This window comes from Thunnus thynnus, chromosome 17 (assembly GCF_963924715.1).
Source record: "Thunnus thynnus chromosome 17, fThuThy2.1, whole genome shotgun sequence".
In the NCBI taxonomy this organism is placed as follows: Eukaryota; Metazoa; Chordata; class Actinopteri; order Scombriformes; family Scombridae; genus Thunnus; species Thunnus thynnus.
This window is the reverse complement of record NC_089533.1, coordinates 9755759-9776093: the sequence shown is the minus strand read 5'-3', so window position 1 is coordinate 9776093 and position 20335 is coordinate 9755759. Positions and strand designations below refer to the sequence as shown.

The following is a 20335-nucleotide window of genomic DNA, read 5'->3' as shown; positions in this document are numbered from 1 at the left end:
TTACCCACATCACATCTTCAAAGAACGCTTTGGTCTGTGTGATTGAACAATTACCGCCATGGTTAATTTACCATAAATAGGGACGTCCACTTTGCTAGTTTACCGGCATGCCTCCACATTGTTTAACTTATCCCTTTGACTCCATCAAGAGGTTTTCAGATGAAGTCAGTGGCATCGGGCAAAACAACTCACACTTTCATGGCAAAATGGTTTCCATCACAGCATGTGCATCACACCTTTAATTTGTCTGTTACACCCCAGTGAAAAGCAAGCGTAGCTATGACAGCTGTTTCCAGCTTTATCAGGATCCAAGAATTATTGGAATAAAATGAAAGGCCACAAACCTTGCGCCGTTTATTTTTTTTTCCCTCCCCTTCCGTCATGTTTGAGGTGCTAGAATGTTAATATGAAAGGTAATTATTGGTTCTTGTGAAATTTGTTTTTACAATTTCTACATTAAACCGCTTTCCAAATAAAGCAGCTGTAAAATGTCTGCACTGAGTCGCTCAACTACATAAATTAACTGCTGCCATAAGTTACACTGTTTACTCTCTATTAGTAAAGGCTGAATAAAAAATGAAAAAGGCAATGTCCAACAGTTATTTTTATTCAGTTCACATCAAGGTGGCTCACAGATGTTCAGTAACAATAAATCATCATGACTTTAAAACAAAGACACCTGATTTCAGCTATTTAAGGAGTTTGCAACATTGTATTAAGGCAATAACATATCTTTGTATTTTGGCTTCTTATTCTTAATAATTTGAAAGTCAAGCACTGTTTTATCATTTCCAGTCAGACGGGATGAACGGTTAATACATTCAAGCCCTTTGTTTAGTAAAAAATCAAATTCTTATCGTTTTAACTTTTGGATTTGGCAAACTCGAAATTTATTTGCACACTATAGCAAAAATTGTGTTGTTTAAATGTTTAACTGTACAATAATGTTGATATTTGACGTTCAAATTAAAAATATGATGCCAAAAACAGTGTCCTATTTTCCAAACACGCACTGAGATTTGAAGTACCCAATAATGTGACTGCTGATAATTTACTAACTGCAGAAATGCAAAAAAATCTCCCTCTAAAACAATTTTTAAATGTTTTCAATTAAATTAAACCATTTCAAAAATGATTACTAATTATCATAATTCAATATGTATTATACAATTAATTTAGTAAGTTTTGTTGACTATGACTCCAATTGTGTATATTCTGCGTGGTCTTTAACAGATGATATAATATCACCTAATAATGTTTCAGTTCTTTTTTTTCATTATTGGTTAATGTATTATTATATCATCAGTTAAAAAATAATTTATATCCCTAAAGTAATAAATGCACTAATTGTGACATTATTACAATGGCAACGATTTTACTCTTTTGATTATTACATTTTCAACTCAATTAGAGGAAATTTTTAATACATTCTTTGAAGTCACTAAATTATCCAGAAGTTATTACATTACTGGTAACTACCAGCTCACTGGAGGATCCTTTCATTTGTATTACTGAAGAGCCACCGAGTTTGTTAATCTGTAATGATAAAATTAGAGCCATGTTTGAACTAAAGGCAATAAAAAAATAATCTAGCTCTGGAATGCAGTGAATGAATGACACTATTTCCGATCAGACAGGAGATGTACGCTCGCTGTTATGTTGTTGCTTCCATGTGAAGGACCTTCATGGACTCTGAGATCATTGAGCTGGTGTCAATTTGTCCGTAGATACCCACTAAGAACGCCTTGTGGAGCAAGATGTCTGCATGTTCTGGAGAGGGAAAGAAAAACACATTACAGCATGTAGCTATGGATGTGTCACTCACTTCATTCTTAGGTTTTGGTTTCATGTTTTGTTAAATCAAATTTTTGGTCATGTGACTATAACACAAGACCTGCAAAGGAGTGACTGTTTCTTACAGCTGTCTGTCAACATGGATGTGACTAACAAGTATCTTCTTACCTTGACAGAGCAGCACGTACTCTGGAAGATTCCTGAGAGCAGTCTGTACAACGTCGAAGTTACCGCTGCCCATACAGTACATGAAAGTCGGCAGGAAGTCTGTTGCCAGGCTGCAGTACAGAAAATATACACTATTATTACATAGTGAAGAGTAAACAGTAACAAACAAAAGCGTCTTCTCTGTCTATCTCGACACATTTCCTCTCAGCTTTGGTATGTCGTTTATAGGTGGAGTTTCCCATATTTATAATTGTGTTGAAGATTCGTAAACTTACCAGGGATTATTCTGGATACAGCGCAGAGCCAGACTGAAGGCCATGTTCCGACACAACTCCTCAGAAGAAGTCATGAGTCTCTGAAGATCGTTCTACAAACAGTGACATAAAGTGTTGATTCACAGGTTACACACTGACAAGTATTTAATTTGACCTTTTTTTTTTGTCTGTTGTTTGACTCACTATGAAGTACTGGATGATCTCCGGGCTCCTCCTAGACCTGTCATCCACCTCTGTCAACACTTCTAACACATCTATAGCAGATAAGAGAGAAATACGTATATTACTCATTAAGTTCAGGGGGTTAAACATGAGACATTGCTGCAGTGGTATGTTATGTGGTTACCCTCGACTGCCTCTCCTCTTGACATCTTTTTCAGGTACAGTGTCATGTCAGCCGCACTCAGTGAAACTGAAGCAGATATGTTGACTAGGGGCAGGGAACCGGTGGACATGTCGTCTGGTAAAGAGCACAAAAGAATATTTAGCAAAACAATACGCTTCTGCAGAAACTAGTCTGCATCACAACCTATGTAGATGATAGCAAGGTGATTACTTATATTTTATGTTTAAGATACAAGGGCTCTGTAAAAGCTCTATAAGGTAACCTAGAAGCTGATATGGGAGCAATGCTTACCATCTCTCTCTTCTGCCGTAACCTCTGTAGAGGAGCTCTTCACTGGCAAAGTGAGTCCAGCCAGCAGAGATTTCAACTGGGCCAAGTCTGGGTTTTCTGCAGACAGACGCCTGACAGGAGGAAACAAAACCAGTGTTTCTGTAAATATTATAATAACTCCTTCAAGGTTTGCTATTTATTTCTGTCACAAATATATCTTTCAAAAGATATTGTTGCCATAATACACTTACTGCAAAATGTCAGAGTGCCTCTGTAGGTAAGGAATAGCTGCCGCTGCGTCGTGAGTTATGTACTTCTGTGTGAACTGCAGAAACTTGTTGATGAAGACTAACGGAGAACGACTCCTCTGGAAATTCTACAAGAAAGAAAGAAGCATTAAACACACAGGAAGACTGTGAAACTCTGATCTGTAGTTAATTTAAACAAACAGATTCATCTAATCTCGATCCTAAACCCTCTGTTGAAGATTTGAAAGTGTGTGTGAGCCACCCACCTGAAGGACCTTCATGAAGGACAGAAGGCAGTCTTGAAGTGCCCTCTGGTGGTCGCTGTGGAAAACAAGCGGCTGCAGCAGCTCCAGGATTGCCAGCACGTTACTGAAGAACGTCATGTGGTTTTGCTGTCGGAACTCCTGCATGTTCAGGTGAATGCGACCGTGAAGGAGACCTGCGATCATAGGTAGGTGTCTGGAGAAAAAAAACAAAAACAAGGCAAGACAGTGAGCGGGCTGGCTGACATCAGACAATCTACAAGTTTGTAGACTGAATCTAAAAACACTATTACATAGTCTTTTTGTTTTCACCTGAGCAAAAGGACAGGGTGCGACACGGCAAGTTTCCGACATGCGAGGTTGGCATCAGACACACGGCCCTCGGCGGACTTTGAGTCTCCTATATCAGCCAGCAGTGTGACCAGGCGATGGACCAGGACGTCAAGCTGAGAAGAAGAATTTTCGGTTGTAAGCAATGACTTTACAACAGTATTGAATTAAAAAAACAGACATATTTGTCTTTGAGTTGTCAAATACAGACAAGAAGATGATTATGAAGTCATATCACAGTTTTCAGCATTATGAGTACCTCCTGTGGAGCACAGCCAAGTGTGCAGTTTATGCAGCTAAGTGAAGTTTTAGGTCAAGACTTGTGACCTATTGTGTGATAAGCTGTGGACTCTTTTAGTTCTGTTTGTCCCGTTGGAGCACTTATAAAATCGGTTTTAAATCAGTAATATCCAAGTTTATACAAAATGTCAATACTGAGTCTAATCCGTATTTTCTGCTAAATGTGAATTATATTCACCGGGAGGATCAACAAAGGGATAAAATGTCTCAAAGAAAATCAGTTATGTTGAGTTGGTAAGAACTATGTGATGTATGAAACAGGCAAGAAATCTTTACCTTGCAGCTGCTGCCGTCTGCAGCCCCCCCACTGCTGAGAGTGCCTTCAGGCAGGGTAACGTGCTGGATTACTTCGGGAAAGTGCAGATAGATCTGCAGCAGCAAGTTCTGGCAACGCTTACTCATCGCGCTGAAAGACAAAATAAACAAAACGGGATGTATACTTAATGCTACATTTTAGGGACAAGCCAGCAACATGACCAATTCCATCATAAAGCTTAGTAACTATCAAGACTGTAATCCTTGATGTTATTGGGTTGTGTAGCCTGAAGCTATTTAATTGAAAGTGAGTGGTTGACCAATTTTTGTGCACCCATAGAAAGTTTGTCACAGCTTTTCAACTGAAGTGACTTATGAAGCAGACGATGTTCCCAGCTTCACAGAAAAATTACCCTCAAGTCCTCCATCTCTTTTAACTGATTTATCAACAGAGCTGATACGACATCACAGATAAGAGACCGTGATACAGCACGTCTCTATTGTTTCTATCCGCGAGCGACGAAAATGTATGTACATTAATACAAACTAGGCACATGAATAGTGTAATGTAAATCTCAAGTATTTGCCTTCAAGTCACCGCAGTTTCATGAAATCCTCTTACTGGCTAAGGCTCTTGTCAGGCTCAAATTATGCTAACCGAACTCTACTAACTACTAACTGAAGAGTTTATTACAGCTATGTATTAAGCAAATCAGAGCGACCTTGAACAAGAGTAAAGAGTCTGCTCGGTGCTCAATATTTGGTGTGTAATTGGAATAAACACCAGCTTATCTGACAGCGAGCTTTCACAGGAAGAATGCTTAACATACAATCAAGTGTTTATTCAACACAAGGCCAAAACCCTTTAACTTTCAACATGTATTTATCCGGCCATATTTTCACTAGCAACCATTTTACCAGACAGCTTAGCTGTACTTAAAATACTGTAATTCGGAAGCTAATTTTGCTTGACCTTGGCCAAAGTTTCCTCATTAAAGTGGTTTAATAACCAGAGACATATTCATGAAAGGAGGGTTTGCCTCCACAAAGAGTTGCACCCTGATCTCTGACAGCTAAGTCAGAGCAGGAATTCACAACACAGGCAAGTTTAGAGCTTCAGCCTTAATCCTCTTGGCTTCATTATAATACACTGAGCTTTTAAAGAGATCACAGTACAGACGACTTCTGCTGGTTTTAATTTCACACCAATAGACCTAATTATCGAGTTTTCCCTGGTCCACAGCATTGTGGCTGACAGAGGAAGTCTGAAAAGTTCATCTGCACTGAGAAGGAAAATCTAGTGCGATTTACCCCAAGTTTATCAGCACACCATAATAGGGTAAAAAAAAAAAACGACTTTCAGTATTTGGGCTAATTAGAAAAGAACAATACAATATGTCAGACTAGATGAGATGAGCACTTTGGTGAACCTTACATGACAAATGTGATGAGCATATGTGTCTTCATCTAAGGAAGGATGAGCCAGAGGAAAGAGAAAAGTATCGTGTATGATGCATTATTACACTTGATAACAACAAATATACCTGTCCTCCCATTTCTTTGTGCAGTTGATGAGGTAATCTGAGACCTTCTTGATGTTTTCTACATCGCCGTTGCAGTAGGAGTGAAGGAGGGGCAGCCTGGACTGGATGAGAGAACAGGAGGCCTGGTCCACACTGCTTTTGTCTTCATGGAGTGAGTCGTGACTGTTGAGCTCTGACTCTGATAGGATCAGGTCCACCAGGCTGATGAGCTCCTCTGAACTGAGTCGCAGCACAAACTTCTCTGTTTTCTTCTGCACAGACCAAAAAAAAAAAAAAAATACATGTCAGCTTCAGGAGAATGAACTACCTCTGACTGTGGTCTCATCAGAAAGGTAGGGACAACTAGGGACTTTGTAAGTGGGTGTTTGATCCTACTTGAGGGATCTTCTGGTCACGTCCTTGCCAGATACGTGGGATGTGGCTGCACGCCCACAGGAAATCCAGGGCTGATGATGGATCCAGTCTGAAAGACGTGACCGGCATTTAACTCACATCATGCTCAATAACATCTAATCAGAATCACAACACATTATTTCTGTGTGATTACATCAATCTACTGAAGTCATACAAGCTATCCCTGATAAAATGATAAAATGATGTACTTGTAGTCTCTGCGCTTGCTGAGAAGAGCACTGATACACTGCAGGAGGGTGGACCAGTTGGACTGATGTGTAAGCAAGGCCAAAAGATAAGGTCTGTAGGCAGGACTGCCTCGTGCCTGAAATAGAGAAACCGTAAGAAAAGATAAAATATATAAATATAAATACCAAGCACACACCTACTCCACTGTGATAAGACAAGTATATTATCTGCGAGCAAAGCTTATTTTACCTTACTGAGGGCAAACAGCAGTTTTTGTTGAAGGTCTGGACACACTGAAGTGACCTCAGGGTCGAGATACTCCAGCCAATCGACCAGTAACCCAGAGCTCAGTCCCGACTTTATCACTTCTGAGCTGCTGGCAAAGATGAAACTGAAAGGTTACATCTGTAGAAATGTAACTGAACATCTGTTGAGTTTCCTAAAGCCTTAATCAAGCGTCATATAAAAATAATGTACAACACAATAGAGCTGCATACATTATGCACAGTGTTTGGAAAAGTTCTCTGGTTCAATACAACCATCAAATCCAACAGCCCATCACAACAGAATGATAGAAATGGTTAATTACTGTTGTGATGACATAATAATATCACTAATCCCATTACTTCTACAGTTATATCTAGATAATCAATTTCCTGGCTGTATTCTGCTCAAAGGAGTGCCTAGACCTTGCATGTGACAACGAGTCTCATGATGCACCGCTGGCAGGGTTGAAGTGAACGTAACATAGAAAAGATTCTGTGATTTTCACAGTATATAAATCTGTAAAGCAAACAGAAAGCTGCAAAACCAATTAAACCTTTCCGAATCAAATCCAACAGCACAAGTTTACGAGTGCGAGAGAGCACAGACAGCGAATAGTGTTTCGCTATTTTTGTCACAGCCAACCGTGTTTGTCATTTAGTCCCGTCAAATATGAATGTTTCTTGCATGACTTGAGAGGGAAATGGAAGTTCGGTGCTCACTTGTTTGCGTCTACTTCCTTTTTCACAGCTCGCTCCTCACTTTCCTGAAGCAGCAAGGAAATCACCATGGCAACAGGGCCGGCTGTCCCATTCTGTGTACCAACAGTCATCAACAGAGACAACAGCTCCTCCAAATATGGCGACTTCACCTCCATCAGCCCTTGTAACACTGAGAAACAATAAAAACAGCATGATTAGTAATGCGCTGTCGTTATTTACCGTGTGCTATAAAGCTAGCTTTTGTGTTCTATTGGGAGCAAATTATAGGTCTGTATCTTGAGATGTTCACCAGCAAGCTTCTGATTAAGTACACAAAAAATCAACCAATTCATCACACATTTTATTCAAAGGTGTGGCTGCTGTTTCTCACTGCTTTGGTTTTTGTTTCATTTTACTGTCTGGTGTTTACGCTACTGTGGAAACAAGCAAAAATGGTTCTGGGAGAATTGAGTTGTTCAATTTTAAAGTGTTGAGTTGTACACCTACAAAATTGAATATTATTTTTCCTTTATTAAAAGCCCCCTATAGTGTAATAACCATAATTAATGCCAGTCACTGCTAAAAACACCTTCATTTAATTATGCAAAATGGTTGGCATTTTGACTTGATATATGAAAAAACTTTTACTTATTAAAGCAATGAATCAATTTTCAACATTGTAATAAATTAAAGTTCTGTGAATAAGTGAACTCAGTGGCTAATACTTAGAACACTAGGTGTGATACTCATTTTAAACTTAATGCAAATTCAGATCCACACTGTTTCCATTAATACCTTTCCCAATGAGCTCAGCCTCTGCATTACATCTCTCTCCAGCCTTCAGCATCGCAATGATGGCTCTCACTGGCACTTCAGCGTCTCTGCGATACGCCAAAGCCTCAGCCAGGTGGAGGAAACCTGTACGCACTGCAGGGCAGAAACTTCTATCACTCACTGTTTATATAAAATAAATTAATCAGCATCTCAAAAGATATATAAAAGAGGTGCTCACCATCATTGTGCCTGTGTTTGTGAGAGTTCTGACCAGCGAAGGATTTGAGCAAGGTTTTCAGTGGTCCTGCCTCCACAGTTGGATTGTCTAACCAGATTAACATCTCAACAATGACCTTGAGGAATAGTGAGGAGAAAGCAATGTCCTGGGACACGAGGCGCTGGAAACAAAGGACATCAGGCAGGAGAAAATAAGAAACTAGAAATACCTGCCTCGCAGTTGTATGCCTCCGCCGACCAGTCAAGTTGCAGTTTACATCCATGTCTGTACAAACTCATATTTGTTGTATTTAAGTGAAGACTTTGAAGGAATTTAATAAAAAAGGTATTAAGTGTATTTTCCTTCTATGTGTTCACATGCTTGGCAAATAAAGCTGATTCTGATATAACACAAAGTTGTAGCCATGACAGTAGACGATGCTTCAGATATGGATGATCGGACAGACAACCCAAAAACATCATGCCTCCAGCTACAGCTGTGTAATATGTAATTCAATGTGCAGAATTATACAGTGTTTGTCAGCATGTTGTACCTGATAGAGGTGAAGTTGGCGCATCAGAGGACAGGAGAGGGCGTGGTTACGGTGCATTGACATGACAATAGGTCCCGCGTGAGTAGAGGTAAGCAGGGCTGCAAGGGCCTGTAGGAGACGAAATGCCAATCCGCCCTGCTGGATGTGGCCCTGCTTGGCCCGCATCAGCTCTTTAGCCAGGGCCTGCTGCAAGGCCAGGGAGAGCTGGCTGGGAGGTGGACCGTGCCAGCGAGGGTCCACGTTTAAAGGGAATATCTGTGGAAGAAGCGATAACAGGAACAGGTCAGTCAGTGTTACGGAGATGTTTAGCCCGGTGTTATCCAAACAAATCATAAGGCAAAGAGATGAGAAACAAACAGTGAGTAGTTTCTACCTGAAGCATCATTCCAGTTAGATCATCATCAGGACCGACCGCAGGAAGCTGACTGGCTGCTCTCATTTTAACAGAGCTGTGGGGCATTTCTACGGTAACTTTGGCCTTACTTGTTTCAGCACCATCTGTGAGGAGGAATGTAACCAGGATATGGACTCATTTAGAAATATTAATATTGTTGAACTAATTTACAATATTGTGAGTCATCTTAACTACTTTCATGAGAGTTTAACATTCAATTAATTCCACATAGAAAACTATTTGGAGGATAAAGCCACTGACCTCTGTGTGGAGGAAGAGAGGAGCTAAGTAATCCATGGAAAGTGTGCCCCCCAGTGGCACCTCGCTCATGCTGCACCTCAACCAGGTGGGCCATGTAGTCTATTGTGGAAGAAATACAAAATGAGATGATTCAAAAGCCCCGTTTCCACCAAAAGTTCCAGGTACTTTGGACCCAGAGGAACTAATCTCAGGGACAAAAAACTTGGAACTTTAAAGTCCCTTTAGTGCAGTCCTGTTTGCATTTCCACCTTGTCCTAAACTGGTCTAAACTAAACTGATATGAGAGTACTTCCTTGTTTTATGAATGAAGCGGCACACAAGTTGAAGCAGCCGTGTTGTGTGTGTTTGAACAATCAGCGATGGTCATCCCTGTAAACCCCAACCCCCAAAGTTCCTGTACTTTTGGGAAATACTACCCCCCAGCAGGGACTTTTCTTGTGGGGTAAAACAATCCCCCAGTAACTTAATTTAGACCCTAATCCCTCCAGTGGAAATGCAGGTAGAGGAACTGAGTGCTTCAAAAGGTTCTTAGTATCTGGAGCAAGTTCCTTGGGCTGAACACAGCTAAAGATTGTAACACTATCAATGTTGAAATCTTAAAATGCTTCAAGAGTAGAATATCTCTCCGACTCTTACGCTTGTCCATGATGTTCTGCTCCAGTGTCTGTGGATCATGGGAGACAGCTTGATCCAAATACTGAAGCAGTTTACTCATGCTGGAGACCGGAATGCCGAAGGACTGTACAAACAACAGCAGCTGCTGCGGCTCCAGGTCTTGCAAAGCTGAGGGAAACACATGCATTGTTCCATTAAAAAGTCAAACATTATATACTTGGTGAGCAAAACACATTTTTCTATATTATGAGACGTACCTGCATCAACTAATCGAGAAACCTCTGATCGGATCATCCTCAGTTTCAACCAATCAGGCAGCAGAAGGGCCTCCTCTGACGTGTCAACCAGGAAGGCAGTGGGTAGAGGTTTCTTATCGGGAAACCAAATGTCCAAAAGATTGTAGAAGTCACTCTCTCCTGTAATATCACACAAAAAAAATACATATTAGTATGCATGTTTTCACAGTGCCTTTATCAATGCAAAGATCCCAGTGTAAAGTGAACAGGACTACCTTTAGGAGGCCCAAGAGTCAGCAGGATAACCATGGCATGGACTACAAGGATGTGCATTGTGGCGGTCTCTCCGGTAGTCCACCGCAGAAAAACCTGGTCCTGAGATTCTGACTGAAAGACCAACGTAAAGATTTATAAAGTGACTCCATCCTTTTAGATTTCCCCAATGCTGTCGGCATACAGTCATCAAACAGGGATTCATCCTCAGTTCCACTCAAAACATATTTTTCAAACCTGCTCATTGGTTCCTAATATGTTTATTTTTTCTTGCACCTAATCCAGTAAGATCAATCAATAATCACAGGAAACTTGTCAGGTCACTAGGTCCAACACTGCACTATTTTTTATTGCAAAAAGACTTTGGGTATATGGAACTTTATGCTAATTTTTAAACATTTCAGTGTAGTTCAGTTAGTAAAACGACTATTGGCAATGCTCACCCAGCTATAGAGATCCTCTCCTTCCTTGGTCTTCCTCATCCTCTTGATGTAGGTGGAGAAGATGGTGAGGAAAGCACTGAGAACAGCATCAGATTCGGGTCTTGTGGAATGTTTGGAGAACAGGCTGTTCATGATGGTGGAACGCTCAACGATCAGCCGGGCGACATCCTACAGAGAGCGAGAGAGAGGACGAGCAGATCCATGTTAGTAAAGCTTCAAGACAAATCTGATTGAAGAAATATATATATATATATATATATATATAAGTTGGAATTTAAGCAACTCGCCGTGATTACCAGAGCCAAGTCATTATGGGAAGCCTGCTCTTCCACTGGTGCATGCTGGGATAGGTAGATGAGATAAGCACTGATGGTCTGTGGATCTGTCTCCATGTGGATGGCCTTGGAGGTAGCAGACAGATAAAACATGCTTTCAGAATAAACTCCTCACTTATCCTCCTAAAATAAGTAAATAATTAAAATATTGACAGCTCACTGGTGAGACAGACACTGACCTGCTGCAGAGCAGTAGACGTCATACCCCTGACGCTGTCAAACAAGGGGAGCTTTGGGAGGTCTTGAAGCAGCCACTGGTACCCGGGCAAGAGCTCAGCATCTGTCGAGTCTTCTTCCATGGGCTGGTCCCGCTCCTCTCCGTCCTTCAAGCCTCCTTCACTCAGAACCAATGACAAACCCTGCACACAAATATATGATGTAAAATATTTTTTTAACAGTAACACAATGCTGCTAGAGATCATAAGATGTTTCCTGCTTCCAGTACAGTACCTTCATAGCTAGGACTCTTGATGCCACCTGAGAAGAGCTGAGACGGCGCAGGAAGTAATCCAGCACTTCACAAGTTGTCTGTTCATCAGCTTTAGGACCTAACAAAAGATCCTGGAGCCGTCCAAGTAGCTGCCTTTGCTTTTGTTGTCTCTGACAGGAAAAACATAATTCAGCATTAGTAAAAACTATTTCATACCCAGCTGAAAATAACTATAAATAAACACAATTATAAATTTGGCAGAGTGTTACTTTGAGAGCAAAGATAAATAAAGGCCTGTAATTAAAAAAGAAAAAAAAAAGAATTAATCGTTGCTGCATACTTGTCTCTTCTTGGCCCTTTGCTCTTTGCTCTCTCCCTCTTCGTCATCCTCTATTGGCAGACTGTCATCTGCAGCGTCATGCAGAAGGAATTCACACAGGCACTGAACTGGAAGCACATCCAAAGACCCCTCACTGGACTGGACCAGATCAGCCAACCACGGCATGGACTGAGAGGAAGCCTGTGAAAGGATTCAACATGCGTTACGTTACAGGACACAAATTGACAGTAGAAAGCAAAATAATAGTGTGATAGTGATGTGATAGTTCCTCTTGTATAAGCCAGTCTATATGCTTTTAGGCTCAATTTATCTTTTCGTAACCAGTGTTTTAGCTACCGACCTCTCTGTCAATACGTTTATATGAGACAAGGATTCTGTGTTTTTCCATCAGTTTGAGATTTGAGATGTGTTTTGAGATGAGCAGCAATAGCTCAACGTGCACATCAAACAATATAGACTATTCTTTGTCTATTATGACGGAGTTTTCCCCATGTGGTTTATTGCAATTCTGCTCTCTTTAACTTTTTTCCTCACAAATTAACATACACAAGATTAGCACCCTTAAATGCCCTCCTTTCATTTTATATTTTCTTGGGTGTGAGAGAAAAAAAAAACTTTTGCTTCCACAGACCAAGAATCTTCAGGAAAAGATGTTTAAACACAGTTTGAGTTGTAGCAGTAGTGTGTAGTAGTGCGTGCTCCCCGTTACCTGTCTCTGTATGATATTGAGGAGGAAGTCTGGGTTGCGGCTGCGGCAGAGGAGATGGCCGAGGCGCAAAGACTGGTTGAGGCTCTTAACCTGCTCCTGGACCTGAGGTGGAGGTCGACGAGGAGGACCCCTGAAAACAAACTCAACACATGAGCTCATCTTCTGGTCACATGACTAGTAAGAACACTTTTATCAAGATTTTCTGAAACTTAAGTGCTGATACAGCAAAATTCACAACAGTTATTTCCTTGTGGTAATAGTTTGGATTGTCTGCAGCATAAAATTATTGTTAAGGCTGCAAATTAAGCTGCCCTCACCAAAAAACCAAAAACAAAAACAAACTTTCAAGTCCTACTTTAAGTACCTTAAAAAGGAGCTGGAACAAAGCTGAGACAAATAGGATGCTGCTTATTGGCCTTCTTTGCAATCTTTGTATAGGACATATGGTACATGGCATAATAATACAGTGGGCAGGCCTGGCGAAATGCTTACTGGTTAAAGCCTTGTATAATGCTGTGACTATCATGACAAAGAGAAACAAAATGATCAGTGTTGAAACTGTTGCACATTTTTCTAGTAAGTGATTTCTGATTTAATAAATGTACCACAATAGAATAAACTTGAGTTAAATCATGCGCATAAAGTAGTTCCACTTGGTCTCTTACTGTGGGTCCAGGCTGGTAAGCTGAGACAACAACAAGCTGTTGCTCTCTGTGATGGTCTGTTTGGTGGAAGCAGCTGCCAAGTGGCTCTCAAAGGCCAGGATCTCTTGTTTCTCCCTCTGAGAGATCTGCAGCTCGCGGTTGATCATCTCCGTCTTTGTGTCCTCGTCGGCAACGGTGCAAGGTGGGAAGGTATAGTTACTGTGGAATCATAGAGGCGTGTGTGTGTTAGTGGTTCAGCATCGTCGACATGAAATCATTTAATTATAAATGGTAATTTTCACCTACTTTGTCATAACCATCTCCATGAGCATTTTCAGTGTAGGATAACCATCCCAAGCAGCCAAGCCTACAGAAAGAAATGTCAGATAATATACCATATTTATAGAAATTCTTAAAACACACAGAACTTAGCATATAGTCTTGTGTATGCAGCATAGAATTTTGATTGTACCTATTTTCTGTGGATTAAACGCAGCCACCACAAGCAACAAGAGCCATGCCTTCCAATAAAGTGTGGATATGGCCAAATTTGGTGGTTGGTACCTTAAACATTAAGAGTCATTTGTTATTTTAGACTGTAAACTGTGTAGCCTGTAAGTGTTTTGCAAGCCAGTAAAGACGTTTGTAGTACCCTGCGGGCAGCTGAATGTTCTCTGGGTGGTGGTATGTACACAGATTCAGCACTGCATCAATGAGTTGGATCCTCTCCACTTTCAGGACCTCCAGATCTGTTTAACAAGAAACAGTCAGTCAAGCTTTAAACTGATATGCCAAGAAATATTCAAATTATAACAATTAAGACCACATTTTCCTTTGTTCATTCTTTTCCTAACAGTCATTTTCCCGACTTGTAAGGATAAAAAGTAAATAAATAGTTGGCCCTTCGTAAGACTTACACTGGCTGTTCATTAAACTGAAACACATGTGTTTACCAAATGTCCAAATATTCTGCCACAGGGTAATATACACAGCTTTAACTTTGATCATAAACAGTTACAGCCTAAGTGGATCTTCACACACCATCAGACTGAACTCCGGCAGCCCTCTTAACCAGGTGATCTGCCAGCTCCATGGCATCGGCCGGGCCCAGAGGCAAATCACGTGACAGCCCGATCACCAGGATGCGCATCAGCGTGTCCTCCAACAGAGGCACCTCAGAACAGAGGCGAAGGAAGAAACTGAGGAATGAAAAAAAATCAGCTTAGCAAAGTCACAGTGGTAGATAGAGTCATAAGAAAATGTGGAGGAAGACTCACTTTCTGTCACTCTCAGGAGGCCAGTTGTCCCACTTGTAATATGTCTCAGGTTGCTCTGTGAAAAGCACTTTGTGAAGGCTGCGGACACGGGAGAGATTCGATAAATCATTCATAATATAGCTGAGAACACAGCTTGTGTAGTCTGAACAATGCAAACTGTTAAAATAAACACAGATACATACCAGTGGACGTAGTCTTTTGCACCAACTTTGCTGATGGTTGGAACCACAGTGTGAAGCCACCACACAGCGTCTCTCTGTATGGCAGCTATCTGGTTCTGAAATGATCTGAGGACCTCCAGATCTGAAGCAAACCAGATACACGTTGAAGGAAAATCTAAATCACGCTTACAAGGACTAATAAATATGCCATTAGAACAAATAATCATCACTCACTCTTCTTCTCTCCTTTGTCCCATGCAATGCCAGCTTCTTTGACCTGAGCGGTGATGCCCAACATCATGGAGACGGTCAGTAAATCTGTCACCTGGATAACAAAACGTTCCTATGGGAGAGATGAGGATAAACGGTTTCAGAGTCTAAATACGGTGAGACTGCGGCTGAAAAGAGGAAGGATTGAGGGATTTTCATATGCATTTACTTTGAACTCCATGTCCACATAGCTGGCCTCCTTTCTCTCTTGCATTAAACCGAAGCAGAAAGACTGGAAGTTAATCTCATGCTTGGTCTGTTTGATGATCTCCCTCAGCAATGCCCGGGAGGCGCGGAGGTAATCATCTTTATTTGTTAGCAAGTCTTGGAACACCATCGCCAAGAACTAGAAACACAAAAAGACGGGAGGGATGTTAATTTAGAAAAGACAATGCAAGCACAGAATTTCATAGCCAAAAAATGAAAATAGACACAAATGAGCATTTTTCCAAGATGCTACTGTTTTAAAAAGTAACATTATTTACAAATGTATCTGATTTAACAATTGAAAAGGAAAAAAAACACCTTTGGAGCTTGCTCTGGGCTGTGCTGCAGCACTGTGTGGAGGACTTGCATGTTGTTGGGATTCCTGGCATTGGACAGCTCATTGAAGATCACAAGCTTCACCATAGTAGCCAGGTTGTCTCTGTGTGCATTGAGCAGCTCCCTAGAGATTTACAGCCAAAGCAACAGTTAGTGTAAGCCAGTGAGTAAACAAAAAGATAGAGGTAAAAAAAAAAAGAGAGAGAGACTCCACAGACCTGACACAGAGCATGTAGTGGTTGAGAAGGACTTTAGGTTTGAGGCGGATCTTGATCAGGTTGGAGATCACCTCCATGTCATCAGATCCGTGTGTGTTGCAGTTCATACACAAAGACATGAGGAGGTCTTGAGCTGGTCGAGTCAACTGTGCACACAAAAACAAAGGAGTGAGTTAATACTTATCAATTACAAGAATCGAAATGCATGATCATTTTACATTTATCACAAAAAAACTGCAAAGTATACTCCTTTTTGAAAATGCTGCCTATATCATGATGCCATTGTTATGGTGGGCAACATATTGTGATAGTATTGTATCAATAATTATATTATTCACTCCCAATATGCAGTATTTTAATACAGACAGAAAATAAAACCAGTGAGATATGTGAAATTCAGTACTGCAGATGTCAGCGTATTCCAGGATATGTGTTAGACCTCTCACCTTTGGGTTCTGGAGCCACATCTCCAGCCTCTGCACAGCCATGAGCCGTGCCTCTTTGTAGCCACATGTGGCTGTAAGCAGACGCAGAAGATTTCGAGACACGTTGTCCATCGGCTGCCTGCGGTTCAACTGATCCCTGAGGACGTCGAGTACATAGTCCTCCACACTTTCTGCTAGTTCCTCATACCTACAGTACACCAGAGGGTGAGACAAAAGACATAATGGTCCAGGAAGTCAGTACAGTTTTTGCAAGAATCATTAAAAATAATTTATTTGTCATAAGTTAATATCAAAATCTTATCATCTAGAAAAAAAAATGTAACGTAATGTAATTGCACACTGTAGCATACCTGGGCATAACCTGCCCATCATCCTCAGGGCTGAGTTTCTCTTCTGCTATCAGCAATTCAGTTTGGCTGTCGTCCTCATCAGGGGTTGAGGGGTGAGGGCTGCTACCTAAAATAATAAACATAAAAACCCAAAAGCAGCATTACCAATCAGCACTTGTTTCTCGCATCAGCAAAAAACAAGCCAGTGCGTTTTCTCAATGTACTGTACCTGCGCTGAGATCTCCACCAGAACGGCCTGTGTCAGCCTGCAGAAGCATACTTTTAGGGGGCATCTTTGTGCCAAAAGCAGTCTGGATGTTGTCAACAAAATTCTTACAGTGAGAGCTGTCTACCCAGATTCTTTCCCCCAGAGAGTCCTCAATGTACACCTGAAAAGAAATATTGGATTAACATATTGTAAAAAAAAGAGTTCATACATATCTAAATTAAAACAATGAAAAAGGAATGTAAAAATTTGGAGTTATTAGGAGATTCTCACTTTGACAAAGATCTCTGGCCAGTTTTCATCCTCCTCATAAGCTGCCATTAGCAAGTTGCATGCAAGAACAGACACCAGGCTGTTGCCCTTCGCTTTAAAGTTGATAGAAGCATCTCGACGCAGGAGGCTGCACAACGCCTTGTGATCAAAAATGTTTCAGTTAAAACATAAGTTAGTATATTATACAGTTACACAGAAAAAGACTCAAGAAAGAGAAAAATGTGTGAATAAACCACCATTAAAAGACTGAAGTCAAAGGATCAGTTGATGTAGATTAAACTATCAAAAATCATCATAAAAAAAACATAGGCTATCTATGTGCATACATTTTTTTCATGACTTTTTTCAATTTTCATCATATACAAAATCTACCCCCATTTTTTGTACTTTTGCTATAAAAACTAGTAAGGACTGAAGAAAAATATATATTATAACTGGTCCCTGGGTTATTTTTCCCTCTAAGCATACATATTACAGCATACATAGAAGTCTTACCTCAATAATTCCTTCAGTAGCGAAAACGTTAGGTTTGATTTTGGCCAGAAACATAAGGCTGAGATACAGTGTGATGTCAGGTTTGGCTCTGTTTAATTTGAGTTGTTTCACTGCTCCACACAGCAGTCCCTCGATGCGATCATCATTTCCTTCTGACTCTGCAGCCTCAATCTCATCCAGCAGCACTGCTGGTGACACTGCCATAAAAAAAGAGAAGATGTAAAATATTCAGCACAAGGTTTGTAGCATCTTGGAGTCAGTGTTTTAAAACTTGTCACATAAATAGACATAAAGCCAATGACTTACCTTCAATAGGTACCACTGATGGCTCCTTGATCGAGGGTGATATTGCCCTCTTGTCCACAGCTGCAACATCAGCGAGTCGTCCCAGGGCACTGACTGGAGGGGTGGTGGAGAGTTTGGGCCGCTTTGCGAGGCTGGACAGACCCGATGAGGAGGGCAGAGTGGAGGTCGTCTCTCTCTTACGGTCAGCAGGTAAACCTGTGGCTGCTGGCTTTAGGAGGACAGCAGGGGCTTTGGGTTCTCCACCCTGACTCTTTGATCCAAGGGCGATGAAATCTCCTGGTGGAGGGTGCCCTGGGAAAAGCATCACAGTAACTCGTGAGTTTTTTCTGCTTAACTACAGTCAAACAGCATTTACATAACACTGGGATTGGCATCATACCTGATGGTTTTGCAGCACTGGGGCGCCTGAGAGTTGTCGGCTTTGGACGATTCATCTTGAACTTAAGTGGCAAAAGTCAACACCAAATTCACAGCAGGTTGAGCATGTGTCATTGCCTAGTCTGTGTATGAGACAAACATAAGAGAAACACACTATTAGCTAACGTAATAGCTAAGACAACCAAATGGCTACAGATAAGTTATCATTATCTAGCTAGCTAACGTTAGCTAGTTAGGGCCAATAAGTCACAATAACTAACCACCTAACTTATGAAAAAACATTAGCGTTATCGACCGACACTTCAGTAACAGAAAGACCCAGTCTAAGCTTACAGACTTACACTTGTGCTATAATATATAGTGGACAAAACATGCTAAGCTAACGACAACAAATACGGCTAAAGCTTCATGTTCATATGTAGCTGTTGGCAACTTTAGATAGATTAACAGTGTCAGGTGTTTGCAGTACCTACAAATGACTTAATATGAATCCAAAATGGCTCACTTGTTTTAATCGGTTTCATAAAACTGGTCGTTGTTAGCCCACAATATGCACAATATCAACGTTAGCCGAGTCAAAGCTAAACAAGCTGAACGGTAGGTTCTTCTTCTCTGTATTAAAGATGTTCGCTAACAAACATTAAAGCTCATACCGCCACCTAGCGCCAGTTGGTGTCAGCTGGTGACGTCATCGTTTGATACTACTCAGCTTTTTATTTTTATTTTTTATTTTTTTAAACTTTTTTATGTATGTAAAATTTGCCCATTGATAAAACCAGCGGAACAAAGAAAATTAAATCTTGTTACATTCAAAACGCCAAAAAAAAAGTCTTTATCCTCTAGTTGTAACCTATGATTCACAGCACCTAACACACACTCATGATTAAAAATGCATGTTAATGAACTCAGCTCCACGAATGTCAAGGCAGACACACTCATATCAAGCTATAAAGCTAATTTTAAGCTATAATTAAACTGGGGTATCTGTGCACTGTGATTACAATAAAGCTTTCAAAGCAAAGAGCCGTTAAATCAATCTTTACATAATAGTCTACGACTATAACTGAACAAAAACAGTAACGACATTGCAATACCAAAGCTTTGTCAGCAGATGTCACCATTTTGCATCAAATTCTTTTTGCCATCTCAGTCACTGTTATCATAGTCACAGTCTTTATTTCTGTGCATTGTGCTTACAACAGCCTCAGACTGGTCCAATATTGTGCCTGAAATGAGAAAAATCATCCCTCCTTTCCTGCAGCCAAATCCTCTTTCTTATTTATCTTTTGGCTTATAGCACAGCATACTTCCATAGATAATCAGACTTCAGTCATTAGCTGTTTTCTAGCTGGATAAAATAAAAGAACAAAAAGAAGGGGAATTAGATTATACATGAAGGTAAGTTTTTACAGTGACATCTTTATATGTCTGTTTATATTTCTATGTCTTGATTATAGTACAGTATATTCACTTTGATGCCTAGAAAAGCAAACTAGACAAATTCCACTACTCTAACACAGGGTGGCAGCAGTCTCCACTCTACAACACTACAATGTCCCCATTTCTTAAATCTACAATGTGCATGTGTATTCTCACTAGAATAGAATTTTATCATTTGTATCAATATATAAACATTTATGAAAACCTAACAAAAAAAAGCTTGATCTAAACAGAATTTATCAGCCCTGATAAGAGTACAGCTTTTAGATCTATCATAGACCACACACCTGAAAAGGGTCAGCACCAAGACAAAATAAGAATAACCTTATCATAACTCTGCACAATTCAGCACTGATAACACCGAACAACACAGCGACCGCAGAGCGTACCTTCAGATCAAAGCCGAAAG

The 20335-nt window shown here is 40.6% G+C and overlaps 1 protein-coding gene across 6 annotated transcripts; it reads right to left on the bottom strand.

Moving 5' to 3' along the window:
* Nucleotides 1-591: 591 nt before the first annotated feature.
* ints1 (integrator complex subunit 1) lies at nt 592-20335 on the bottom strand. Of its 6 annotated transcripts, none has more exons than XM_067615782.1 (48): nt 20316-20335; nt 18488-18608; nt 18109-18399; nt 17803-17999; nt 17308-17445; nt 17038-17197; nt 16830-16935; nt 16480-16666; nt 16034-16179; nt 15798-15939; nt 15442-15618; nt 15237-15345; nt 15024-15144; nt 14842-14919; nt 14606-14763; nt 14217-14313; nt 14037-14128; nt 13871-13931; nt 13586-13783; nt 12921-13050; nt 12212-12391; nt 11892-12041; nt 11621-11800; nt 11394-11507; nt 11107-11274; nt 10666-10777; nt 10412-10570; nt 10176-10322; nt 9540-9638; nt 9258-9382; nt 8885-9139; nt 8353-8512; nt 8136-8267; nt 7362-7530; nt 6625-6751; nt 6396-6511; nt 6169-6256; nt 5794-6044; nt 4271-4400; nt 3677-3810; nt 3368-3560; nt 3105-3229; nt 2875-2984; nt 2584-2697; nt 2421-2491; nt 2238-2329; nt 1963-2072; nt 592-1770 (listed from the first exon to the last, which is right to left on the bottom strand). In XM_067615782.1, exons 2-48 carry the CDS (start codon nt 18540-18542, stop codon nt 1655-1657), a joined length of 6570 nt encoding a protein of 2189 aa, XP_067471883.1. In that variant the 5' UTR covers nt 18543-18608; nt 20316-20335; the 3' UTR covers nt 592-1654. The 6 variants fall into 6 exon arrangements, with proteins under 6 accessions (XP_067471883.1, XP_067471881.1, XP_067471884.1 ...); XM_067615780.1 differs by lacking the exon at nt 20316-20335 and adding an exon at nt 18992-19127; XM_067615783.1 differs by lacking the exon at nt 20316-20335 and adding an exon at nt 18992-19127 and having other exon boundaries at nt 6625-6748.

Coding starts and splice junctions, on each gene's coding strand:
- ints1 (XM_067615782.1), bottom strand. CDS start 18,542: ATGAATCGTCCAAAGCCGACAACTCTCAGGCGCCCCAGTGCTGCAAAA. Junction 14,920..15,023: donor GCAAAAGACTACGTCCACTG/GTATGTATCTGT, acceptor CCGTGTCCGCAG/CCTTCACAAAGTGCTTTTCA. Junction 3,811..4,270: donor CAGACGGCAGCAGCTGCAAG/GTAAAGATTTCT, acceptor TCTTCTTCTCAG/CTTGACGTCCTGGTCCATCG.